This window comes from Podarcis raffonei, chromosome 1 (genome assembly GCF_027172205.1).
Source record: "Podarcis raffonei isolate rPodRaf1 chromosome 1, rPodRaf1.pri, whole genome shotgun sequence".
NCBI lineage: Eukaryota > Metazoa > Chordata > Lepidosauria > Squamata > Lacertidae > Podarcis > Podarcis raffonei.
This window is the reverse complement of record NC_070602.1, coordinates 6,123,779-6,150,974: the sequence shown is the minus strand read 5'-3', so window position 1 is coordinate 6,150,974 and position 27,196 is coordinate 6,123,779. Positions and strand designations below refer to the sequence as shown.

General features: G+C 46.8%; 1 protein-coding gene across 3 annotated transcripts in view; it reads right to left on the bottom strand.

The window, feature by feature from the left end:
* The window catches only part of ARMH4 (armadillo like helical domain containing 4), a 60,235-nt gene extending 35,291 nt beyond the window's left edge, over window positions 1-24,944 (bottom strand). Inside the window, exons 1-3 of one of the 3 annotated variants that reach the window (XM_053391849.1) lie at window positions 24,791-24,944; window positions 10,715-12,035; window positions 3,048-3,257 (exon numbers count right to left, since the gene is read on the bottom strand). In XM_053391849.1, coding sequence (XP_053247824.1) covers window positions 3,048-3,257; window positions 10,715-12,035; window positions 24,791-24,805 — 1,546 coding nt within the window. In that variant the 5' untranslated portion in view covers window positions 24,806-24,944. Of the gene's footprint in view, window positions 1-3,047; window positions 3,258-10,714; window positions 12,036-22,161; window positions 22,185-24,790 lie in introns of those variants that run through there. The other 2 variants (XM_053391938.1, XM_053392031.1) reach the window with 2 other exon arrangements.
* Window positions 24,945-27,196: the final 2,252 nt, after the last annotated feature.

Sequence of the window (27,196 nt, the reverse complement as noted above, 5' to 3'; positions counted from 1 at the left end):
TGTATCAGGATGGGGTTGTGCAGAGTTGTTAAGGCAGCAGAGAGCATTGTTGGCTGCCCACTCTCCACCTTAGAGCAGATTTATGCCACAAGGTGCCACAGGAAGGCACTGGACATAGTAAAAGATCCATCGCATCCTGCTCACTGTCTCTTCGAGCTCCTGCCGTCAGGACGGAGATACAGGACGATGAAGACAAGAACGAGCCGTCTTAAGAACAGCTTCTTCTCCAGAGCGATCTCGGCCCTGAATGGGAAGCCTGGACTTTGAAAGTCATCTAATCTTCCTTGCTGTACTATACTGTATTGTTTTAATTAGTGTTTTTATGGAGCAGTCAAGTAATTTCATTGTCCCCGAGAGGGGGCAATGACAATAAAGATATTATTATTATTATTATTATTATTATTATTATTATTATTATTATTATTATTATTATTCTCTTCAGACATCCAGTCTGACCATCCAAAGAGCTGAGAACACACCTTTCCACAGGTTTCGCTCACCCAACCTCAGCTTGCCTTGCTTAGCCTTATTCGACCTGCCTCCCTTCCACCCCCCTCCTTTGTACATTATATTGGAAGTCCATCCCACAATGCTGCCAAATAAATGTGCATAAAATGGCACTCTTAGCCAGCCAGCCTTTTCAGTGCATCACCTCAGCCACCATCATTCCTAAGTCATTTCTTGGGGATGACAGTGGTTCAAATCTATTCCAAACAAGAACTTTGGGCTGAATTTTGGATCCTTAGGTGTTTCTGTTTTTCAGACACACTCTCATGATGATTACAGATATCTGTGTGCATTTCCCATTGCGATTTCAGGGTAGAAGCCAGTTATCAGCAGGTGGCAGGGACCTCTAGACTTGCAGAAGTACCACAAAATCTTTAGGAGAAACACCCTAAAAGAGTGAGGGGAGGAACTCCCTCAAAACAGCCCGACAAGAACTGAGCAATGCAGGAATCTCAACCAGAGCATCCATGGCAAATTATTATTATTATTATTATTATTATTATTATTATTATTATTATATTTATTTATTTATTTATTTATATCCCGCCCTCCCCAGCCTAAGCCAGGCTCAGAGCTGCTAACAACAATAAAAGTAACACAATTTAAATAAAATCACAATCAATTGATTGAAATGCATTCTAAAACCAATTCACTCTAAAATCAATTCAAAATCAAATTGATGGGCAACCATTGGGCTAGAGTTCTGTAAGGATCACCAAAGGACTGTGCCTTGGCCAAAGGCCTGGTGGAACAGCTCCGTCTTGCAGGCCCTGCGAAAAGATGTCAAGTCCCGCAGGGCCCTAGTCTCTTGTGACAGAGCGTTCCACCAGACGGGGCCACAACTGAAAAGGCCCTTGCTCTGGGTGAGGCCAGCCTAACCTCCCTGTGGCCTGGGACCTCCAAGATGTTTTTGTTTGAAGACTGCAAGGTCCTCCGTGGTCCTCCTCCCAAGGGAGTCTGTCCCGCTGTCGAAAAACTCCAGAAAGTTCTTCCTAATATTGTTGCTGTTTGTTGGTTTAGTCATAGAAGGAGGCATACTAATTGCTATACAGAACCAAAGAAGGAAGGCCAAATGAACTGAAGTCTTTCAGCGTGGATGGAAGGCCTGGTGACTGGCTATACAATATTATCTACACCGCTTGGACTACTGCAATGCGCTCTATGTGGGGCTACATTTGAAGGTGACCTGGAAACTACAGCTAATCCAGAATGTGGCAGCTAGACTGGTGACTGGGAGCAGCCGCCAAGACCGTATAACACCGGTCTTGAAAGACCTACATTGGCTCCCAGGATGTTTCCAAGCACAATTCAAAGTGTTGGTGCTGACCTTGAAAGCCCTGAACGGCCTTAGCCCAGTATATCTGAAGGAGCATCTCCATCCCCGTCGTTCAGCCCGGACACCGAGATCCAGCTCCAAGGGCCTTATGGCAGTTCCCTCCCTGCAAGAAGTGAGGTTACAGAAAACCAGGCGGAGGGCCTTCTTGGTGGTGGCGCCCAAAGCAGCAGCGAGCGGCAGGCTCAGCTCCGCGCCGGGCAGTTTTTTCCCGGCGCGGAGCTGAGCCCGCCCCCTGTTGCTGCCCAACATATTAGGCGACTGGGCTTATAAGGCAAATCCCCAAATTGCAGCTGCCAATTTGGGGGGTCGTCTAATACGCCCAGTCGCCTAATACGCTGGAATCTATGTTATTTACCATTTCAAAGGAATAACTAGGCTACCCAGAAAAGGCAATCAGATAAGGCATTTTCAGGTATCCTGGCAGACAGGAGAGAAGCAACACACTCAAATTTCTGCTGGGGACCATCTCTTTCTGTGATGTATGTATGGTGTTTTGGGGGGTAGTATTGAGCTACAGGGGAGGCAATTTCAAAAGTCTATATAAAAGCTTGCGCACCATTGTTCTGGGTTCCTCTCCTCCCCCCTGCATGGGGGGAATGGGAGACCCTGTTGCAACAGTTTAATAAAGATCAGGCTGCTTTGCTTCTCAATATTCTCTGGTTGGCCTCTATTATTTTCTTCTACCGATAGAAAACCTACATAAGGACTCTATACGGGCTCTTAGATACCCCATAAGGGGAAGAGAACAGTATTTTTCTTATAACACAAGCTGTGGGCTGGACCATGTATCAAGAAGTGTGTTTTTTATGTTTGCTGGTTTATCATGTTTTTGCATATAGTGGACGCTCGGGTTGCGAACGTGATCCATGAGGGATGCATGTTCGCAACCCGCAGCTTTCGCAACCCGCAGTGGCGCGTCAAGCGCACGCACAGGTTGCGATTCAGCGCAAGCGCAAAGCGCGATTTAGCACTTCTGCGCATGCGCAGCCACCGAAACCCGGAAGTAACCCGTGCCGGTACCGTTTCGGCAGTCCGCAACCCGAAAAAACGCAACCTGAAGTGGCTGTAACCCGAGGTATGACTGTATTGGAAGCTGCCCAGAATGGTTAGGGCAACCCAGCCAGATGGGCGGGGTATAAATAATAAAAGTAATATTATTATTATGGAGTCACGGCCAAGAAGAAAGAAAGAAGAGTCTACCAACCTTTTGCATCCGGTGTTTTAAGTACAGGCAAACCGGTGGCAAGGGGGGAGTCTTCTGGCAGCTGGGAGAGTCTGAAAACTGTTGGTGTTTCTCCCTCCATCCCCCTCTCTGGTCCTGCGGCTTCCTGGGTGCTAAAGTCGCCTTGCGTCGCAGCTGGAAGAAGCACGGCACCCGCCTCGTGGAAGGATGTTGCTGCCCCAGGAGTAACGCCTGGTGGGTGTGGGGCGGGAAACACAGAAGAAGATAAAATATCTGTTACTGGACCGACCCATTTAGGGAAAGCCGAATGCATTGAGAGCACCCTTATTTATTTATTCATTCATTCATTCATTTTTTATTCTTTTTAAAATGTATTTGGAGGAAACTGATTTCCTAGGTCCATTCCGGTCAGGGTTTAGGCCCGGTTTTGGCACAGAAACTGGATGATGTGTCCCTGTTAATTCTCCTCAACCTCTCAGCGGCTTTTGATACCATCAACCATGGTATCCTTCTGGAGCGGCCATCCAAACCAGGGTTTTTTTTGCAGTGGTTTCCAGTCCTACTTGGATAGACATTTCCAGAAGGTGATACTTGGGGCACAACTACTCTATTCCGAACTTAAAAATGGAAAGCGTAGCGCCAGTGGTCAACAAAAGAGGCTTAAACAGAGCCAGTGTGGTGTAGTGGTTAAGAGCGGTGGACTCGTAATCTGGTGGACCGGGTTCGATTCCCTGCTCCTCCACATGCAGCTGCTGGGTGACCTTGGGCTGGTCACACTTCTGTGAAGTCTCTCAGCCCCATTCACCTCACAGAGTGTTTGTTGTGGGGGAGGAAGGGAAAGGAGAATGTTAGCCGCTTTGAGACTCCTTCGAGTAGTGATAAAGCAGGATATCAAATCCAAACTCTTCTTCTTCTCTCAAGGCAAATCTTTAAAAATGTAGTATAAACACTGACAACTGGGAAACACTGGCCTGCGAGCGCTCCACTTGGAGAACAGCCTTTACCAAAGGTGTCATGGGTTTTGAAGACACTCGAACGCAGGACGCAAGGGAGAAACGTGCTGAGAGGAAGGCACGCTTGGCAAATCCACACTGTGATCAACTCACACCAGAAATGTCCCCACTGTGGAAGGACATGTGGCTCCAGAATTGGCCTCCACAGTCACTTACGGACTCACTGCTAAAACTGTGCTTATGGAAGACAATCTTACTCGGCTACAAGTGATTGCCAAGGAAGCAGCAGCTTGGGGAGTGCTCTTCAGCCGCATGGAGCCTTCAATGTGGGGTTCTTCCGGGTTCAATTTTATCCCCTATGCATATTGTACAGGAGACAACGTGTGCAAGAAGTTGGCAGGAATTTCCCCCTTTTTTCTTCTTGCAGCTGACCTAGTCCTCCCGCCACAGAAACAGCCGTTCATTGCAGGAGACGAGCCGGATATGTTCCAATATCCTCACACCCACAGGGTCTCCATTGATCACCCGGCCTCCCCTCTGGAAAGCGAGAGCTAGACAGATGGCAGCAATTGCCATCTCTACAGCTGCGTCAGAGCCTAGCGTGACCAAGGCTCCCCTCCTGCAATGACACTTTCTCTGGGTTTTTTCCCATTTTTCATTTGGGGACATTTCCGTCAAAGCAGCCGGCCGCGGCCAGAACCTGGGCCTGCCCAAACTAGCTCACTGCAGTGGCAAAGGAACAGCCAAAAAACACTGGATCAAGGCTGCAGAAGTTCTATGCTGCCTGCAGGAAAAATTCCACAGCGGCAGCAGTTGCTCCAGAATGAAGAGCCTGAAGGTCAAAAAAATATCCTCCTGCTGCTGCTGCCAGACCAGCATCTGATTGTGGCAGCCGGCTAAAAATGCAAACTTGCCAGAATTTTGAAAGCTCCCCTGCCTCTTCTTTGGGAATCAGGGGAATGAAACTTTAGGGGAAGCCCTGGCAATCCAATTTACCAGTCTCTGTTTCCTGCAAGGGCATCAGGAATCCTGGGAGCTGTAAAATGCAAACCTAACACCGCTTATCCTTTGTTGTTTAGTCATTTAGTCGTGTCCAACTCTTCGTGACCCCCTGGACCAGAGCACGCCAGGCACTCCTGTCTTCCACTGCCTCCCGCAGTTTGGTCAAACTCATGCTGGTAGCTTCGAGAACACTGTCCAACCATCTCGTCCTCTGTCGTCCCCTTCTCCTTGTGCCCTCCATCTTTCCAGGGAGTCTTCTCTTCTCATGAGGTGGCCAGAGTATTGGAGCCTCAGTTTCAGGATCTGTCCTTCCAGTGAGCACTCAGGGCTGATTTCCTAAAGAATGGATAGGTTTGATCTTCTTGCAGTCTGTGGGACTCTCAAGAGTCTCCTCCAGCACCAGAATTCAAAAGCATCAGTTCTTCGGCGATCAGCCTTCTTTATGGTCCAGCTTTCACTTCCATACATCACTACTGGGAAACCCATAGCTTTAACTATACGGATCGTTGTTGGCAAGGTGATGTCTCTGCTTTTTAAGATGCTGTCTAGGTTTGTCATTGCTTTTCTCCCAAGAAGCAGGCGTCTTTTAATTTCGTGACTGCTGTCACCATCTGCAGTGATCATGGAGCCCAAGAAAGTAAAATCTCTCACTGCCTCCATTTCTTCCCCTTCTATTTGCCAGGAGGTGATGGGACCAGTGGCCATGATCTTCGTTTTTTTGATGTTGAGCTTCAAACATCAAACATCACTTATCCTACTCTCAACAAATTCAGCAAGAGTGGCTTCTGAGTAGGTATGGTTCGGCTTCCAGTATAAGTAAGCTAATAGTTATTTATTTATTTGTTTAGTTTTTCATTTATATTCCACTTTCCCTCCAAGTAGCTCAGGGTGCTGTGCATAATTTTCTTCCCTCCCTCCCCATTTTTATTTTCACAACAACCCTGTGAGGTAGGTCAGGCTAAGAGTGAGTGACTGGCCCTTGGGTCACCCAGTGAGCTTCATGGCTGAGGGGGGAGGATTTGAACCCTGGTCTCCCAGGTGTTAGTCCGACAGTCAAACCACAACCATTCACTGAGCACTCACTGCATTTTCAGGGCTGGGTTTTTAGTGTTGCAGGAATTTAAGTATAGCTTGGGGTACGTTGCCCCTCCAGCAGGTATCATGCACATGCATCCCGCTACCAAAATCATCACAATCGCTTTTGTGACTTTGGTGATTTGTCCCCACAAAACACTGCATCACAGTTTCTTCCTATCTATTCAAAGGCCTTTGCTGCACAATACCAAATGTTAACAATTCACTGATAAATGTATCTATGTACTGGCTCACTGGGAAAACTTCAGAAATTCATATACAGTGGTACCTCTGGTTGCAAACAGGATCCGTTCCAGAGGCCCATTCGCAACCTGAAAGGAACGCAACCCACATCTGCGGGTGCGCAGGTCGCCGCTTCTGCGCACGCATGTGATGTCATTGTGAGCGCAAGCGCAAGCGCCGAAACCCGGAAGTAACCCTTTCCGGTACTTCTGGCTCGCTGCGGGACGTAACCTGAAAACACTCAACCTGAAGCAAACGTAACATGAGGTGTGACTGTTGACAAGTGAGCTCAGCTCCTCAGCAGCCCCTCTGCCTGAGTGATAATCCCTGGCATCCTGATACCTGAGTGCCAGAAAGGTAGCCATTCCAGAAATAACAAACCCAGATGAAGACAAAAGGGTGGGATTTACTTGGCTGGGAAATAGGGAAATGTAAAAGATGAATTTTAACAGGGAGAAATGTAAAGTATTGCACTTGGGCAAAAAAAATGAGAGGCACAAATACAAGATGGGTGACACCTGGCTTGAGAGCACTACATGTGAAAAGGATCTAGGAGTCTTGGTTGACCACAAACTTGACATGAGCCAACAGTGTAACACAGCAGCTAAAAAAGCCAATGCAATTCTGGGCTGCATCAATAGGAGTATAGCATCTAGATCAAGGGAAGTAATAGTGCCACTGTATTCTGCTCTGGTCAGACCTCACCTGGAGTACTGTGTCCAGTTCTGGGCACCACAGTTCAAGAAGGACACTGACAAACTGGAACGTGTCCAGAGGAGGGCAACCAAAATGGTCAAAGGCCTGGAAACGATGCCTTATGAGGAACGGCTAAGGGAGCTGGGCATTTTTAGCCTGGAGAAGAGGAGGTTAAGGGGTGATATGATAGCCATGTTCAAATATATAAAAGGATGTCATATAGAGGAGGGAGAAAGGTTGTTTTCTGCTGCTCCAGAGAAGCGGACACGGAGCAATGGATCCAAACTACAAGAAAGAAGATTCCACCTAAACATTAGGAAGAACTTCCTGACAGTAAGAGCTGTTTGACAGTGGAATTTGCTGCCAAGGAGTGTGGTGGAGTCTCCTTCTTTGGAGGTCTTTAAGCAGAGGCTTGACAACCATATGTCAGGAGTGCTCTGATGGTGTTTCCTGCTTGGCAGGGGGTTGGACTCGATGGCCCTTGTGGTCTCTTCCAACTCTATGATTCTATGATTCTATGATCTTTTTTGTTCCACTTGATGGGTGTTTGGTGGAGGGCAAGGGGAACCAGGATGCTCAGATTACTGCCACCAGACCTCCCCTTTCATGATGTAACCATGATGTATGAGTGCTGTAGTTTGGGGGGGTGTAACATGGGGATTAGCAGCTAATAAAAGTTTGGGGGCTCTTTTGTTCGGGGCTTCCATCTTGTTCCACCTGGTGGCAGGTGGGAGTCCTGTAGTCACAGTCTTCAATAAAGACCAAGCCTACTGGCTGTTGTTTTGCTCTGCTATTCCTGGCTGGTGTCCTTGTTTTTTGTCCAAGGGGACCCTCAGATTTCTCCACTAACATTAGTCTGTGTCAACATGACATTATCCAAAATGCATACACCTCAGTTGGTTGATGTGTTGTTTCTCCAACCAGTTTCACACCAATTGGAGACCTTAAACCTAATTCATCTCAAGCCAAGGTGTGAACACCTTTCAGTAGGATAAACGGCATCCCTGCCCTGTCAACACTCTCAGGAACACACAGAAATGAATCTACTAGGGATAACAGACACAGGTATAGCAAGAGAAGATCAGAAAATATTCCTCTATGCCACAGGAGCAGCAAGGATCCTAATTGCTAAAAACTGGAAAAAAGAAACTGTGCCAACAAAATTGGAAGACACAAGATTTACCCACCAGGGAAGAATGGCAGATGAAGTTGATGGACTACATGGAATTGGCGGAAATGACTGGCAGAATCCGAGACCAGGGAGAAGAGTCGGTGGAAGAAGACTGGAAAAAGTTTAAAGACTATTTACAGAAATACTGTAAAATTAATGAATGTTAGAAAAATGTTGGAATGAAGTTATATGGCTTTAGTAGAAATGTTATAAGGAATTAAGTATAAATAGATGATTAGAGCATTAAAGGGAAAAATAAGGTCAGAATGTGTTAAGACAATTATAGGATAGAAAATAGAGGAAGATGGAAAGGAATTGCTGAAACAATTAATGGAAGTGGAATACAAAAAGGGAGGTGTGAGGAGGTCGTGGAAATTAGTGAAAGAAGAATAAAATATTGAAATTGGATTGTGTTTTAAATGGTTTTTGTTTTGTTTTGTTAGTTGTATGTTAGTGTTTTGCGGTGGGTTTTTTTATTATTGTATTGTATTATTGTATGTTTTTTCTTTTTTGGTTTTTTGTAGTGTTGTGTTCAATTTGTTGGAAAACTAATAAATATGATTCTATAAAAAAAAAAGAAACTGTGCCAACAAAAAAGGAATGGCAAGACAAACTGTTAGAGTATATTGAACTGGCTAGATTAACAGAGGCAATTAGAGATCATACTAGACAAGAATTTCAAAAAGCATGGGGAAAATGCAGAAAATACTTCACAAAACAGTGCCCTAAAATACATACCTGGGCTTGTTTCGATTAATGTCTGCAGGAGACTTTGTGGATATTTAAGTTATAATTAGAAAAATCTTAATAATTATTCATAAAGGAAACAGCTTATAAGAAGTAAATAAGGAGGCCAGATACAGGATAAAGGAAGTCTTTTATTTGGTTGTTTGTATTGTTGGGTGTTATGCTCACTGCATGTTATGTTCACGTTTAATGAGGGTGGGTTTGTGTATTGGGGGGTGGGGGGGTTGTGTTATGTTGTAAATAAAATTCCTGAAGGGCCAGGAGATTCCATACAAAAAAGAAAGAAAGAAAGAAAGAAATGAATCCGACACTAATGAAGCTGTGCTGATGTGAGCAGAAAGGAGATGTGAAACACACACACACACACACACACACACACAAAAGAGCCCAGCAACTTACACCTTGAAGGCAGTAATGTGAACACACCCTCTATTGAGCAATCTGGGCCAATGAATGAGCAAATGCTGCCAGCAACAGTGTTATAATACAGGTCAAATACCAAAGACTCCAGCTACACAGGAAGTCTGGGACACCAAAGCAAATGTCTTCGCTCTGGTGCCAGACCTCAGCCAGCAAAAAGGGAATGAAATCAAGGAAGAGGTTCAAAGAAGATAAATTCTATTCTGATCATTTTGGGCAGATAAGGGACACAGAGTAAGGAAAGTTTATTTATTTTTTCATTTCATAAAATTTATATGCCACTTGACTGTAAAAAAATCAAACAAACCCTCAAAGCGGCTTACAAAACAGATAGAACAATAAAATCAACCAGAATTTTGTATTTTTAAAAAACTACAATAGACTAAAAACAGATTAAAACACGTGTCAGCTTTCTCAAAATCTAGGCAGGCTTCCTGAACAAAAACATTGTTAACAGGCATCGGAAAGGGCACACTGAAGACACCTCCTTGATATCAACAGGCAGGGAGTTCCAAAGTGCAGGTTAAAAAAAAAGGTAAAGGACCCCTGGATGGTTAAGTCCAGTCAAAGGCGACTATGGGGTTGCAGTGCTCATCTCGCTATTCGCCGGCGTTTGTCCGCAGACAGCTTTCCAAGTCATGTGGCCAGCAGGACTAAACCGCTTCTGGTGCAACGGGACACCGTGACGGAAACCAGAGCACACGGAAACACCGTTTACCTTCCCGCCAGAGCGGTACCTATTTATCTACTTGCACTGGTGTGCTTTTGAACTGCTAGATTGGCAGGAGCTGGCGCAGAGCAACGGGAGCTCACTCCGTCACGGGGATTCAAACTGCCGACCTTCTGATCGGCAAGCCCAAGAGGCTCAGTGGTTTAGACCACAGCGCCACCTGCGTCCCAAGGAGGCGATCTCATTGCCTGATGGCAATGTAGGCCAAGTCCTCTCGCGCCAATGGCTCTTTATTCCAAGCCCTTCTTGAAAAAAGGAACTGCCAAGGAGGAGGAGGAGTGTGGTGTAATGGTTAGAGTGCTAGATGAGGACCTGAAAGGCCAGGGTTCAAATCCCTCCCCCTTGGCCATGAAGGTCACTGGGCAACCTCGGGCCAGTAACCGCCGCTCAGCATAACCCATCCCAATGGACTGGTGTGAGGATAAAATGGGGAGGGGGCAGGATTGTGTATGCCCCGTTGAGCAGCTTGAAGGGAAGGCAGGATAGGGTAAAGGTAAAGATAAAGGGACCCCTGACCATTAGGTCCAGTCGTGGCCGACTCTGGGGTTGCAGCGCTCATCTCGCTTTTTTGGCCGAGGGAGCTGGCATACAGTTTCGGGGTCATAGGGACGCATAACAAATAAACTGAAAGCAAAATGAGGAATTTATTTACCTCTTGATGAATCTCTCGGGGTTTGGAAGACATCTGATTTGGTCGCGTCCGTCGTAGCGGTGGTCTCTGCGACGGATCTGGAACGGGAAGTGGCAACGAGGTCTCCATTTTCCACTGCGCTCCCAGAGGGGGCTTCAGCTTTCGCTGACGTGTCAGCGATATGGGCAGGATCCATGCTAGCAGAGGGCGAGGTGGGCTCCCCGCTTGCCGCGGACGCGAGGCCCAACCCGGTCTGAACATTCTCGCTTCCTTTCGCCGCGGCTGCCGATAATTTCGGCGACAGAGCCTTCTTCACATCGTCTTCCTCTTCCTCTCCCCCCACGGCGGGATAAAGCTCCGCCACGGGTCGCAGAGCACCCACCCGACTGGCGGGCCCGAATTTTGTATCATCCCAGTCGTCGCTTTGCGGCGTGACAGTTGCCGCGGCACCAGGAACGCCTTCCAAGAGCTCCCGATCCGTGGAGATCCCCTTTTGCAAACCCAAGGCGGCGTCAGTCGGAGCCAAGACAGGACCCTCTGTGCCACTCAAAACTGAGGGGTCGTCTCTGTCCGGCCCTTGATCAGAATCAACGTATTGACCCACTGGAGGGGAAGGAGTCACGGAGCGGCTGCTGGCTATCGTTTCGGAAATGGGCGCTTCTTCTGTGGCCGGTCGCCATGTGGCGCTTCTGCCTCCTTCCAAGACGCCTGGCGCAAAAACATCCGCCGTTGACGCAAGCCCGTCTCCTGCCCCGACACCCTCCACCAGCACTCCTGCGGTGGTGCTGAGCCCATCACCCCTGGCGTTCGGGTCTGGAGCTGTCACAACCAGGGCAAGCAGGACTTCGCTTTGCCCGTTGCTCCCCAGTTCCTTACTGGGCACACTGGGGTCCAACTGCTGCTCGCTGCCAACCACCTCTGGGGTTGAGGCAGTGGCGTCAACATCCAAACCCTGGCGTCCTGAAGGACTTTGAGCATCCAGGCTGGTTGGCAGCGTGGCTTTGATGGTGGCGGCGGTGTTTAACGGCTCCCCGGCCGGCTCGGCTGTGGCGCCTTCGTAGAGGTTTCCGGAAGCCGCACTGCCGGCTGCTTGCGCAGGTGAGCTGAAGGTGCTTTCTGGACCCGGCACGCTCACGTTTCCGGGGTCTTCCGGAAAGGCCTGGCGTAGTTGTCTCGCGGGCCGCCCCTCCGCCTCCCAGAAAGCGAGGCATTGCGGGCTGCAGGAGCTGAGCAGGATGAGGCAGAGGGAGAGGCAGACAGGGAAATCCATCGGATGGGGGCCCATCCCGGCGGAGCGCCGTGCGGGGGAACGAGGAGAGCGAACGGTGCCGGGGAGCAAGACCTGGAAGCGAGAAGCAAAAGAGAGCTCTCAGTTCAGTTAAGCTCTTAAAATAAAAAATTTAAGGTCTTATACAATAGGTATAATAATAGGTAAAGGTAAAGGTAAAGGGACCCCTGACCATTAGGTCCAGTCATGACCGACTCTGGGGTTGCGTCGCTCATCTCGCTGTATTGGCCGAGGGAGCTGGCGTACAGCTTCCGGGTCATGTAGCCAGCCTGACTAAGCTGCTTCTGGCGAACCAGAGCAGCGCACAGAAACGCCGTTTACCTTCCCGCCGGAGCGGTACGTATTTGTCTACTTGCACTTTGACGTGCTTTCGAACTGTTAGGTTGGCAGGAGCAGGGACCGAGCAATGGGAGCTCACCCCGTCGCGGGGATTCGAACTGCTGACCTTCTGATCAGCAAGCCCTAGGCTCTGTGGTTTAGCCCACAGCGCCACCCGTGTCCCTATATACATATAATAAATGTTCATAAATGTACCAAGCAAACACGTACATAAATATGTAAACCACATGTCTGAAGCAGCGCAGGAAAACAGCCCTGAAACCATTTTGACTCCCAAACTGACCACCCCCTCCCAATGCCTTACTTTCTCAAAACAATGTCCAACATCAAAGAAGGTACCCAGCACTATCAATTTACCTCCCGATTGATTAGGACATTAAAGGCTTTTCTCATGCCATCAAAGAAGGTAACAAGAGATAAGAAGGGAAAGGAACCAAGGCAGGAAGGGCAACCATGTTAGATCACAAGCTCCTAGAAATACCATTTATCTTCCGGATAGATTGCCCACACAGACTCATTGAATCAGAATTGGCAGGGACCCTGAGGATCATCTAGTCCAACCCCCTGAAATGCAGGAATATGCAGTTGTCCCTTACAGAGATCGAACCTGCAACCTTGGCATGATCAGCACTATGTTCTTAAGTTCTCAGTTTAATTTGAAACCGCCAATTCACAAGTGTAATAAACAAAAATCTGCCCTTATTCCCTTAAGGGGACACAAGAGCCCTTATAGAGTCCTTTTCAGGTTCGGCACCTGCTGAAAACATTTTTGTTTAGGCTGCCTTCCCAGACAAAGAATGCAGCCATGAGTTTTTAATCTGGCTTTTAGCTTCTGGCTTGATTTTAATACAAATAAACAAATGTTTCAGATATTTGTTTTTAACTGCTTTTACTGATATTTTAGAAAAGCAATGACAAACCTAGACAGCATCTTAAAAAGTAGAGACATCACCTTGCCAACAAAGGTCCGTATAGTAAAAGCTATGGTTTTCCCAGTAGTGATGTATGGAAGTGAGAGCTGGACCATAAAGAAGGCTGATCGCCGAAGAATTGATGCTTTTGAATTATGGTGCTGGAGGAGACTCTTGAGAGTCCCATGGACTGCAAGAAGATCAAACCTCTCCATTCTGAAGGAAATCAGCCCTGAGTGCTCACTGGAAGGACAGATCCTGAAGCTGAGGCTCCAATACTTTGGCCACCTCATGAGAAGAGAAGACTCCCTGGAAAAGACCCTGATGTTGGGAAAGATGGAGGGCACAAGGAGAAGGGGACGGCAGAGGACGAGATGGTGGGACAGTGTTCTCGAAGCTACCAGCATGAGTTTGACCAAACTGCGGGAGGCAGTGGAAGACAGGAGTGGGTGGTGTGCTTTGGTCCAGGGGGTCACAAAGAGTTGGACACGACTAAATGACTAAACAACAACACTGATATTTTTACTGTTTTCGTATGCCGCTTAGAAATAAAATAAATCCCACTGCTAAGAATATATTGACACACATTTCAGACTCCTGCTTCCATTAACCCTGCTGAGCATGGCCTAATATTTAAGGCCCAATACAGTTCAGATATGCCACCAAAAGGATGCAGATTTGGAAGCTGGGATAAAGGTTTGGCCGCCATTTGTCAGAACTAGGTGCCCATGATGATCGCAGATGCTTGCTCTGCTCATAGCAAACACCTCCATCCCTGAAGTTCAAGGAACATGACAGCCTGCTGGCAGGCTTGATGGAGAGAACTGCAAGCAGCTGGCAGCTGGCAGCTGTCATCTCTCAACGCGCCACCCTGTGGTGCCAGGCTCAGTCAGGGACACTGGTAGGTGCAGCGATTAAAGCATCCCAACCGTGCTTCGCTACAATACTTTCGCCCTTAATCCAGGGGCAGCTGCTTTGCAAAGGGGTGAGAGGTGGGAGAAATTTAAATGCAAACATACTAAGAAGGTGCGTCTCCTCCATAAAAAGAAAAATAGGAAATCTCCTTGCATGTGGAAAACTAGCACATCAGGGAGAAGGTCAGGCCAAGACACTTCTCCAGGAGAGGCTAGCTTTCTACGTGCGAGGGATTTTTCTACTTCACAAGACACTCAGTTGTGCCCTTAGACGGGCAATTTTGTGGCACCTACCTTTTCTGTTTCGTTGAACCTATCCTATCCTGTGCTGCTTTTGTTGGGAATTGTTTTGTTTTATTTTTTTAATAATCCATCAACTCTTTTATTAGGTTTTCTGTTGTATTATTATAAACTCGCAACCCTTACTGGTAGCTTATGGCAAATGGCAGGTAAGTAATCTTATAAACAGGCAAGTTAATAATGATAATTTCTCCTGCATATCAGATTTCTACAGACTGAAGAGGACTGTACTATTCTGTTTGGACTGAACCATACAAACAAGCCCTTTAAGTTACTGGCTGAATGTTTATTATCATTATGTTATGTTATGTTACGGTGTTATGTTTCGTTACGTTACGTTATGTTATGTTATTATCATATATTTATTTATACCCCATTTTTCCCCCGACGGCATCTCAAGGCAGCTGACAGATAAAATCAGAACAGCTAAAAACATGGAAATAATAATAATAATTTTAAAAAACCAATCAAACATTAATAGAAATTTAAACTATACATGTTCTGCCTTCACTGCCTCTGAAACGATTTAAAACAAAAACAAAGACATCTCTCTGGTCTCCAAAATCAGAAGCTCAGCTTGTTTGGCAATCGTCTTCCTTAAGGTAAAGGTACCCCTGCCCGTTCGGGCCAGTCTTGACAGACTCTAGGGTTGTGCGCCCATCTCACTCAAGAGGCCGGGGGCCAGCGCTGTCCGCAGACACTTCCGGGTCACGTGGCCAGGGTGATGAAGCTGCTCTGGCGAGCCAGCACCAGCACAGCACACGGAACGCCGTTTACCTTCCCGCTGGAGCGGTCCCTATTTATCTACTTGCACCCGGGGGTGCTTTCGAACTGCTAGGTTGGCAGGCGCTGGGACCGAACGACGGGAGCGCACCCCGCTGCGGGGATTCGAACCGCCGACCTTTCGATCGGCAAGCCCTAGGCGCTGAGGCTTTTACCCACAGCGCCACCCGCGTCTTCCTTAGTGATTTCTAATTAGAAAATGATGGAGGTGAGTATATTGTATAAACCAGCAGATCAATAATACCCAACGGCACAAGTCCGTCTTCCCTCAAGGAAAGTGCAACATTTCCACACTCCTGCTCAGGGCTCCCCAGTTAAGGGTGTTCGGAGACTGCAGACAAGGCAAAAGGTCTTCATAAGTGGAACAAAAAGCTCAGTTTAATAATAATAATAATAATAATAATAATAATAATAATAATAATTTATTATTTATACCCCAGCCACTCTGGGCGGCTTCCAACAAAACACTAAAATACAATAATCTATTAAACATAAAAAGCTTCCCTAAACAGGGCTGCTTTAGATGTCTTCCAATCAGATGTGAAAGCGATAAACAACTACCTGACATTCAGAAGACATCTTAAGGCAGCCCTGTTCAGGGAAGCTTTTAATGTGTGATATTTTAGTGTATTTTTGGTTTTTATGGAAGCCGCCCAGAGTGGCTGGGGAAACGCAGCCGGATGGGCGGGGTACAAATAATAAATTATTATTATTATGTTAGATGTCTTCTAAAAGTTTGGTAGTTATTTTTCTCTTTGACGTCTGGTGGGAGGGCGTTCCACAGGGCGGGTGCCACTACCGAGAAGGCCCTCTGCCTGGTTCCCTGTAATTTGGCTTCTCGCAGCGAGGGAACCACCAGAAGGCCATCGGAGCTGGACCTCAGTGTCTGGGCAGAACGATGGGGGTGGAGACGCTCCTTCAGGAATATCGGGCCGAGGCTGTTTAGGGCTTTAAAGGTCAACACCAACACTTTGAATTGTGCTCGGAAACGTACTGGGAGCCAATGCAGATCTCTCAGGATCGGTGTTATATGGTCCCGGCGGCCACTGCCAGTCACCAGTCTAGCTGCCGCATTCTGGATTAATTTCAGTTTCCAGGTCACCTTCAAAGGTAGCCCCTCGTAGAGCTCATTGCAGTAGTCCAAGCGAGAGATAACCAGAGCTTGTACCACTCTAGCAAGACAGTCCGCGGGCAGGTAGGGTCTCAGCCTGCGTACCAGATGGAGCTGATAAACAGCTGCCCTGGACACAGAATTGACCTGCGCCTCCATGGACAGCTGCGAGTCCAGAATGACTCCCAGGCTGCACACCTGGTCCTTCAGGGGCACAGTTGCCCCATTCAGGACCAGGGAGTCCTCCACACCAGCCTGCCCCCTGTCCCCCAAAAACAGTACGTCTGTCTTGTCAGGATTCAACCCTAGAACAGGGTTAATCCCTAGAACAGCCTTCAGTGACTTGGGACAATGATCTTGTTGGACTAAAAATCCCATCAGCTCCGCCAAGGACGCCTATGCTTGCTTGGGCTGATGGGAGTTGTGGTCCAAAACATCTCAAGGGCTCCAGGTTGGGGGAGGCTGTGCTAAGATTCTGGAAAAGCAGGTTGCAAAGGGAAGCTGCATTTTCATGAGTGGCCACAAACAGGCAATTCACATCTTTAAGCTAGGCGCCAAATGGCTCCTTAAACCAGGATTACAGTCTCCAAAATGGAATGCCTTGTTGCCATTTTCGGCCAAGGCGGCTCAAAAGTCATATTTTTCCCATACAGGTAGGCTGAGACCCCACCTGCCCGCGGACTGTCTCACTAGAGTGGTGCATGCTCTGGTTATCTCCCGCTTGGACTACTGCAATGCGCTCTACATGGGGCTACCTTTGAAGGTGACCCGGAAACTATAACTAATCCAGAATGCGGCAGCTAGACTGGTGACTGGGAGCGGCCCCTGAGACCACATAACACCGGTCCTGAGAGATCTGCATTGGCTCCCAGTACGTTTCCGAGCACAATTCAAAGTGTTGGTGCTGACCTTTACAGCCCTAAACAGCCTGAAGTAAACAGCCAGTATACCTGAAGGAGCGTCTCCACCCCCATCGTTCAGCCCAGACACTGAGGTCCAGCTCCGAGGGTCTTCTGGCGGTTCCCTCACTGAGAGAAGTGAGGTTACAGGGAACCAGGCAGAGGGCCTTCTCGGTAGTGTAGTGGCACCCGCCCTGTGGAACACCCTCCCACCAGATGTCAAAGAGAAAAACAACTACCAGACGTTTAGAAGACATCTGAAGGCAACCCTGTTTAGGGAAGCTTTTAATGTTTAATATTCTGTTAGAAGCCGCCCAGAGTGGCTGGGGAAACCCAGCCAGATGGGCGGGGTATTGTTGTTGTTGTTGTTGTTGTTGTTGTTGTTATTATTATTATTATTATTATTATACAACTTTTTCATTCCTGAAATTAATTCTGATTGTGCAGCTAAAATATAATGGGCAGATTTCTGCAGGGTGTGTTGCTAGCGTTTGAAAACGGTCAAGATCCAAGGATCCCCAGGAATACTCCTCCAGATGGTGGAGACATCAGGCGGGATCCTGACACCTGGGCATCTTCACTTGGTCACAAGTGGCCAATAGCCAGGTGCAAATTGTACCTGGCGAATTTCAAACTCTGAGTACAGATGAGGGGAAATGCCCCAAATGAATTTGCCACAGAACTCTGGGTTTAAACAAGAGTGGGAGAAAGCAGATTAAATCTGTACAGGGGTACCTTGGTACTCAAATGCCTTGCTTCTCAAACACTGAAAACCCGGAAGTAAGTGTTCCAGTTTTCAAATATTTTTCAGAAGCCGAACATCCAATGCAGCTGTCGGTTATTGTTTCTGGGGTGCCTGCACCGATCAGAAGCTGCGCCTTGGTTTTTGAACATTTTGGAAGTCACTTCCGGAACAGCTTAAGTCTGGCGCTTTTGTTTTTGCTATTTATTTAGCGTTTTTGTTTTTGAGGCTTTTTCGGTTAATTTGTTTTTCTGACTGTGTGGAACCCAGTTCAGCTTTGACTGCCTGATTGATTGATTGATTGATTGTGTGACTGCGGAAATGGATAAAAGCCCCCCCCATCCAAACAATGACTATCATCAGTGCAGATAAGAAAAAAAAATAATTTTTATCATCTACAATACTGTCTTATTTATTTTATAGTAAAGTACATTGATTATTGCTTTCATTTTATGGACAAATGGTCTCGTTAGATAGTAAAATTCATGTTAAATTGCTGTTTTAGGGGTTGTTTGTAAAAGTCTGGAACGGATTAATCCGTTTTGCATTACTTTCTATGGGAAAGCACATCCATTGCAAAATGATTCCTTATGCAAGGCAATAACAATCAGCTATAATTGTGCAAACAATTATAAACGATCTGACCAAACTGCGGGAGGCAGTGGAAGACAGGAGTGCCTGGCGTGCTCTGGTCCATGGGGTCATGAAGAGTCGGACACGACTAAATGACTAAACAACAACATAATTGTGCAACCCAAATTTGTGGAACCTGATCGAAACTGCACCGGAAAAGAGCGACAGCCTGTAAGTGCCCTCTGAAGAAAATCTGTACCACTCCGTTGCTCCTCTGCAAGATTAATCTGCAACCATGGTGATGGGATCTGGGGTCTATTCAAATCTGCAGGTGGCAAACCACCTGGTATAGCTCTTTCTGGCCCAGCCCACTTCAGGTGACAAAGGAGGGAACCCAATATAGTGATGTTCCAGGAGGGGGTGGCATTTTAAACCTGAGAAGCAGCCTTGGAAAGCTGCTGTTCTGAGCTGATAGCAGGAGCTGTGTGTGCTTAACCCCTTTCTGGTGAAATAACCAAATGTTTTCTCTGCAAGGTCAAGGAAAATGGAAAAGCCTCCCCATTGTCTTTTCCTTCACAAATCCTGTCTTAAGGGTATGTCTGTGTATGAATAGGGTGAGCCTGTGACCTGGCTCAGGAACTAAGTATTTGTCATTACAAAAGACTGGCCAGGTTCCCCAGGGGATCCAATCAAGTAAGCATTAACAGGTAACCTGCCAGACAGGAGGTAAACAACACACTCAGATTTCTGTTGTAGACCGCCCTTTCTGTGATGTAGGTATGATGTGTCTGGGGGGTGGTCTTGGATTCCGGGGCGGGCAATTTAAAATGTCTATATAAGGGTGGACACACCTTGGTTCTGGGTCCTCCTCCTTTCCTGCGTGTGAGGGGAGCACCCTGTTGCAACAGTTAGTAAAGATCAGGCTTACTAGCTGCTTTGCTTCTCAATATTCTCTGGTTGGCCTCTGTTATTTTCTCCGACCGATGGAGAACCTGCAAAGAACTCTATAAGGGCTCTTGTGTCCCCCATAAGGGAATAAGGGCAGATTTACGTTTATTACACTGGTAAGCTATTTTGATACACAAAATCTCCCTCCCCGGAACATATCCACTCCCCCTGCACAATTACAAGTTGAATAAGCAGCTAGAATGCATTCTGGTATTTTAATATTTTGTTGGAAGCTGCCCAGAGTGGCTGAGGAAGCCCAGCCAGATGGGCGGGGTATAAATGATAAATTATTATTATTATTATTATTATTATTATTATTATTATTATTATTATTAAACCCAGCAGCAGGGAATGATATTGGGAGGGGAGTTATTTGACCAGAAATGAATGGCGGGGAGAAAATTTTAGCAGCTCCGCATGCACACAAACAGACAAACACACACGCTGTTTCTCACTTTAAAACTGCAGGCTCCCCAGATTGCTTTTCTATTTATTTCTTTTTAAAGGAATCATTACACAATTTGAAGTTTTGCTCCCGGCCTCACAGGAAGCAAAAGGTTTATCACACAAAAAGAGGGGTTCTTTGAATCCCGGATAATCAATGCATCGCAACAGCAAGGCAATACAACAATGCTATGTTTTTTTTCAGGCCATGGAGACACTGAGCGTTTGGGGACTTTGCCTCCTTTGAGAGTAAATCAACAACACTTGTAATAAGCTACGTGAATCAGTGGAGGGGCAACAGATCGAAAGGAAACCTGCTGCTCCTCACAGATTCCTCCTTTCTTCATAACTAATTGTTGGTGAAGCAAATCACTTCCTTTACTTCGCTTCCTCCTGCTTCTTCTCTAAGTCAGTCGGTGTCACAGGCATGTCCAGAGTTTGTTTTGGGGGCCTAATCCGGCCCGCCGGTCTGTATAATCTGGTCCGTGTGTCAGTTTATTCCTCAACAACTTTGGGGTAAAATCATAAAAAAAGCTCAACAACTTCAATCCTAAAAAAAGTAAACAACTTTGGTTGGCCCTCGTGGCCCTTCACTTCATCAAGTCTGGCCCTCTTTGAAAAAAGTTTGGACACCACTGAGCTAGCATGTGTTTGTGTTAACTTCTTTGCTCTGACTTGACCACATGTGAAAACTTATGTACTGAGTTGAATAGGATCCAAAATGCAGCAGTCTGATTGGCCCTAGAACAATAGGATCCAAAATGCAGCAGTCTAATTGGCCCTAGAACAATAGGATTCAGAATGCAGCAGTCTTATTGGCCCTAGAACAATAGGATTCAGAATGCAGCAGTCTGATTGGCCCTAGAACAATAGGATCCAAAATGCAGCAGTCTGATTGGCCCTAGAACAATAGGATTCAGAATGCAGCAGTCTGATTGGTCCTAGAACAATAGGATCCAGAATGCAACAGTCTGATTGGTCTGCAGGAGCCACCCAATCCAGCTCCAGGTGGAAGTGAATCCACAACCCAATTGGCCTACAGGAGAATCCCGGAATTAGCTAATCACGTGCAGCCCATTGTGTAAATAATGTATATAAAGCAGATAATATATAATGTATATAATGTATATAAAGCAGGGAACTTTCATTCCTCCTCACCACTGTGAGCTGAATAAAAAGCATGAAATCCACTCTCGACTCCGAGTATATTTCACTATGCATAAAAATGTCTTTCTTTGCTAAGAGCAATAAACTACAAGTTTTCTTTAATCCTTCCAGACAGCAGTCTTACCAGACTATTTTTTTTCTTGCACGGCACTGTACAGTGGTGCCTCGCAAGACGAAATTAATTCGTTCCGCAAGTTTTTTCTTGCGAGTTTTTCGTCTTGCGAAGCACGGTTTCCCATAGGAATGCATTGAAAATCAATCAATGCATTCCTATGGAGACCGGGGACAGAGGGGAAGCGCCGTGCGCCTTCACCTCTGTCCCCGGACCTGTTTTAAAGCAAGGGACGGGGCAGCGGGGAGAATCGCTTCTCCCCGTTGCCACCCCTTGGTTCAAAAGGGGTCCGGGGACAGCGGGGAAGACGCGCTGCGCTTCCTCGCTATCCCCGGAGCTTGCGGGGCAAGCTTCGTTTTGCGAAGCAAGCCCATAGGGAAATGCGTCTTGCGAAGTGGCTAAGGAAACGAAAAACTCCTTCATCTAGCGAGTTTTTCATCTTCCGAGGCGTTCGTCTTGCGGGGTACCACTGTATTGTATTTACCAACTTGTGATATCCTGAGACTGACAAAAGTTCCTCACCTCTTCAGATTAATGTTCTGTTTGAACAAAGAGAGTCCAGCTCAGGTCCCCAGTCAGACACAAACCTTCCCTGAGTGAAATCGGGGGAATTAAGCCCCATCTGCACTATGCATCTAAAAGCAACTTTAAACAGTCATGGCTTTCCCTTGCCCCAAAGAATCCTGGGAATTGTAGTTTATTAAGGATGTCGGGGGTTGTTTGGAGACCCCTTCATTGCCCTCTCAGAGCTCCAATTCCCAGAGTTCCCTGGGAAGCCACTCTGGGAATCATAGCTGTGTGAAGGAAACAAAGGGATTTCCTAACAACTCTCAACAGCCTTAACAAACTACAGTTCCCAGGATTCTTTGGGGGGGGAGCCATGGCTGTTTAAAGTTGTGTTACACTGCTCTAAATGTATGGAGAAGATGGGGCCTACTTTGCTAGGTAGCTTTACTATTCAGCCTAGTCCGCTTCGCAGGGTTGCTGAGAAGATAATATGGCCTCAACCTCCACAATTTGGACACCTTAGAGAGAAAAAGCAGGAAATTAGCGTGATCAAGAAGTATGGAGTATGAAACTAATTTCATACCCTGCAAGTGCTGTGGAAAAAACCAGGGCGTCCTGTTTTCTCGCACAAAAACAAGGTGGCCATTTTGGGTGCTGTGATTTTGTGTTATTTTGTGCCTAGATCTCGCCCAGGGAAAAGAGCTCTCTTTCAGGGCTGCAATCTTATGTTTTGGAGCTCTTGAAAGCATAACTCCAAAAAGTGCATCTTTGGGGCTCCGTGATCTTGGGTGGGCCACGTGTGACCCAGGCGGGAAGATATGCACCCCAGTTTTGGGACTCAAGATGTTGGAGGGTATGTAATTTCAGCTTTTGAGAGAGAGAGAGAGAGAGAGAGAGAGAGAGAGAGAGAGAGAGAGAGAAGATTATTATTATTATTAATATTATTATTATTATTTATTTGTACCCCACCCATCTGGCTGAGTTTCCCCAGCCACTCTGGGCGGCGTCCACAAAGACCAAAAATACACTAATATGTCATACATTAAAAACTTCCCTGAACAGGACTGCTTTAAGATGTCTTCTAAAAGTCTGGTAGTTGTTCTTCTCTTTGACATCTGGTGGAAGGGCATTCCACAGGGCGGGCGCCACCACCGAGAAGGCCCTCTACCTGATTCCCTGTAGCTTTGCTTCTCGCAATAAGGAAACCGCCAGAAGGCCCTCGGTGCTGGACCTCAGCGTCCGGGCAGAACGATGGGGGTGGAGACGCTCCTTCGGGTATCCTGGGCCGAGGCCGTTTAGGGCTTTAAAGGTCAGCACCAACACTTTGAATTGTGCTCGGAAACGTACTGGGAGCCAATGAAGATCTTTCAGGACCGGTGTTATATGGTCTCGGCGGCCACTCCCAGTCACCAGTCTAGCTGCCGCATTCTGGATTAGTTGTAGTTTCCGGGTCACTTTCAAAGGTAGCCCCACGTAGAGCGCATTGCAGTAATCCAAGCAGGAGATAACCAGAGCATGCACCACTCTGGAGAGACAGTCCGCGGGCAGGTAGGGTCTCAGCCTGCGTACCAGATGGAGCTGGTAGACAGCTGCCCTGGACACAGAATTGACCTGCGCCTCCGTGGACAGCTGTGAGTCCAAAATGACTCCCAGGCTGCGCACCTGGTCCTTCAGGGGCACAGTTGTCCCATTCAGGACCAGGGAATCCCCCACGCACACACACCCCCTGTCCCCCAAAAACAGTACTTCTGTCTTGTCAGGATTCAACCTCAATCCTATATCTCAGGGCTGCACAGCTAAGCCAAACACAGAGCACAAACCAGGGGCTAAAAAAACCTTCCTTTTCTGCATGGGCCTGGGACCAACACATGGCTAGCAGCTTATGTTCACCGAACCTGTCATAGCCCCAGGCAGAACGTCAGCACTGATGGCATCAGATCTGGGGTTGGGCACAGGTGCCCCCGCCCCCAAAAAATTGTTTGCTCTTTTAAAAGCGTGAATCTGTGGCTAGCTTTGCAGGCCTCGCCTCCCTGTTCCTCCAACCTTCTCCAAAATCTGGCAATCCATTTGCTACAGCGATACATGCAAACAGCACTAATCCACTTAGCTATTTCTCTGTGGGGAATCAGATGGCCCCTTAAATTTCCGGGACGCAGATCTGTTGGTTTTTATGAATTAAAACACACACGAAAATGACAGTCCCTTCCTCCAAAACACCCCATCTGCAAAGATCACCGCATGTGTCTGTTGTTATATATCATTGCACCAGAGTGCCGCCTTATGTTATTTTTAAAGTGGGGTGTAGCATCTCTGCACAGCAGACAAATGGCAAATGGTCTGAAGTTTCGCTCCTCCCCCACCAGCTTGCTTCCATCTCCGAATAAACCAATTCCCTGTGGCTGTTCTGAACATTAAATGCCAAACACTTATTTTTATTATTATTTTCCTTTCTAAGGAAAGGAGCAGCAGACGGTAACCTTCAGAGGTATTTCTGCGACGCACAAAAAGTTCAAAGAAAGGCTTGCAATTCTCATCTCTTTTTTTTTTCTATCCCTTTCTTGCAATCGTCTAAACCTTGGGAATTCCACAACGAGGCTCTTGCTCCGAAGTCTGGGGAGCTAGAGAAATGAATGAAATCAAAGCCATGAATCGGAGGGGGAAATTCGATCTGTGCCCAAGAAACTTGGGAGGAAAGGGGAGAGGGAGAGAGGTGGAGGGATGGGGGAAGCAAATCCCCAAACAAAAGGCAGCCAGAGGCAGCAAGCCTCCATTTGCTGAAACAGTACACAAAGAAGCTCTCGCTGCTGTTCTTGTGGAATGCAAGGCTTGCAAGTGGCGAGGACTGTGCATCAAGGCCTCCTTCCATCCCCAGCCCTCAAAAAGCCCAGGACAGCGAGCATCCCTTGTCTAGGGATCTTTTAGCTGTGATTGGGCAAAGTGACTTGGGAGAAGTCTCTCTGCAGACAAGTTATTCCCCCCCCCCTCGGCCTCCCTCGGACCTAGACTTCTCTCCCTCGTTGCCAGGAAACAGGGCAGTCTCTGTATCATCCTTGCCTTACCTGAGCGCCCTCCATCCTTTCAGCTAGGCAGCATCTTCAGGAAGATGCTCTCTGGGCTGGTCCTCAGCATCCTCCTCTCAGCTGCTCTGCTGCTGCCTTCATGGCCAGGAGAGACTGGGAGGAGGAAAGGAGAAGAGGGAGGGGAAGGAAGAGGCTGCTGTTCATATTCATCAGCCACTCCTCCTCGCTGGCTCGGGGATTGGGCCAGGCAGCAGTAGCAAGCTTCCCACCCTTGGGGGCCCTCCTTCGCCCTGCCCACCAGCCGCAGACCTGTGCTGTGCTTATAGGAGTTGGATGGGGGGTTGTTCCTCATACCAGCAGGTTCCTCCAGTGGAATCATAAATAGCAAGAGCTTGGACAGCACTTTCAAGTCTTTAAAGAAAAGCAAAAAACGCTTGGGTTGCAAAAGGGAGGGTCCATATAGCTCAGAGTTAGGGCACCTGCTTGGCATGTAGAAGGTTCATCATCTTGTAACAGGAACCCCCCCACCCCAATCATTCTGTTTGTACAAACTTCACACACACACACACACACTACATACGCCATATTTCTGTTATAAATTCATAGAAAAATCAACCATACATCGGATTTGCACTGTTCCATTTTATTTTACTCCATATGACAAGGACTATCAAAGGGGGGTGGCTTGGTCCTGGTCAGCCATAATCCCTTCACCATCCCAGCACATCCACAGGAGCCCTGCCCAGTTGCTATGCCAACCCTGATGGTCCTAGACAGAAGACAATCAAGATCACAAAGAACTTGCATATGGAAGTGGATTCAGCTTGGACTGGAACAAAGGACAATGATCAGATCTTCCCTCAGGGGGCAGGAAACTGCGACTACATTTTGTCTTCAGAGAATAATTCCTGGGGAGGGGGAAAGGGGGAACCAGCCAGGTGACAAGACACTCAGGTTACCACCACAACTCCTCCCTCAACCCCTCCTTTCTGTAATGTATGCATGATGTTTCTGGGGGTGGGCTTGACCTAGGGGATGGGAATTTCAAAAGTTTTTATAAGACCTGGCACACCATTTTTCTGGGTCTTTCCTCTCTCTTGCAAGTGAGGGGAACACCCTGTTGCAACAGTTCAATAAAGGCCAAGCCTACAGGCTGCTGTTTTGCTCCAAGTTATCCTGGTTGGTGTCTTTACTTTTTGTCCAAGGGAGCCCTCGGATTTTTCCGGTAACAATCTAAAGGAGCAGAGGTGAAGGACAGGACTCCTACCTGAGACCCTAGAACATGGGTAGGCAAACTAAGGCCCGGGGGCCGGATCTGGCCCAATCGCCTTCTCAATCTGGCCCACGGACGGTCCGGGAATCAGCGTGTTTTTACATGAGTAGAATGTGTCCTTTTATTTAAAATGCACCTCTGGGTTATTTGTGGGGCCTGCCTGGTGTTTTTACATGAGCAGAATGTGTGCTTTTAGGCTTTAGCAGAAATGTTATAAAGAATTAAGTAAGAATAGATTGTTAACGGGTCAAGGTGTAAAATCTAAGGTTAAATTGCGTTAAGATAAATTATGGAACAAAATCTGAGAAAGAGGGAAAGGACTTGCTGAAACAACTAATTGAATTAGAATACAAAAAAGGGAGGTGTGAGGAAGTCAAGGAAACAAGTAAATGAAAGATAAAGACATGAAAATACTGGATGGTTTTTTTTTCTTTTTTAAATGTTTTTGTTTTTAAATGTTTTTGTTTTTTCTTTCTTATTGTTTTGTTGTATTGTTGTTTTTTATTGTATTTTTTATTTTTGAAGTATTGTAACTTTTTATTGTTTGATATTCTTTTTTCTGTAATTGTTAAAGTTTAATAAATATCATTAAAAAAAAGGAATGTGTGCTTTTATTTAAAATGCATCTCTGGGTTATTTGTGGGGCATAGGAATTTGTTAATTTTTTTTTTCAAAATATAGTCTGGCCCCCCCCACAAGGTCTGAGGGACAGTGGACTGGCCCCCTGCTGAAAAGGTTTGCTGACTCCTGCCCTAGAAGGATGATGGACAAATCAACAACCACAATAACAGAAACAATGGCTTCCTCCTGGATTTGATGCATCCCACGATGAATTACAGGTGTGCAGCCTCCATCCAGGTGTGCTTACCAGGAGATCAAGCTTGAGAGTTTCTCGATGCAAAGGATGGGCTCTACCAGTGAGCAGGACCACTGGAGAATTCTGAGAGAAAAGGAAGCAGAAACAGCTGCAGTTCACATGTTCGTCTGCGGTCAGGAACAGAATTCAATAAGCGAACGCGATTGGTTTTCACTTAGATTGTTGTTTTTTCACCTAATTATTATTATTATTATTATTATTATTTATTTTATTTATTTATTTATTTACTTACTTACTTACCGCCCTGCATCCGGAGATCTCAGAGTGGTTCACAAGATAAAAATACATGACAGGA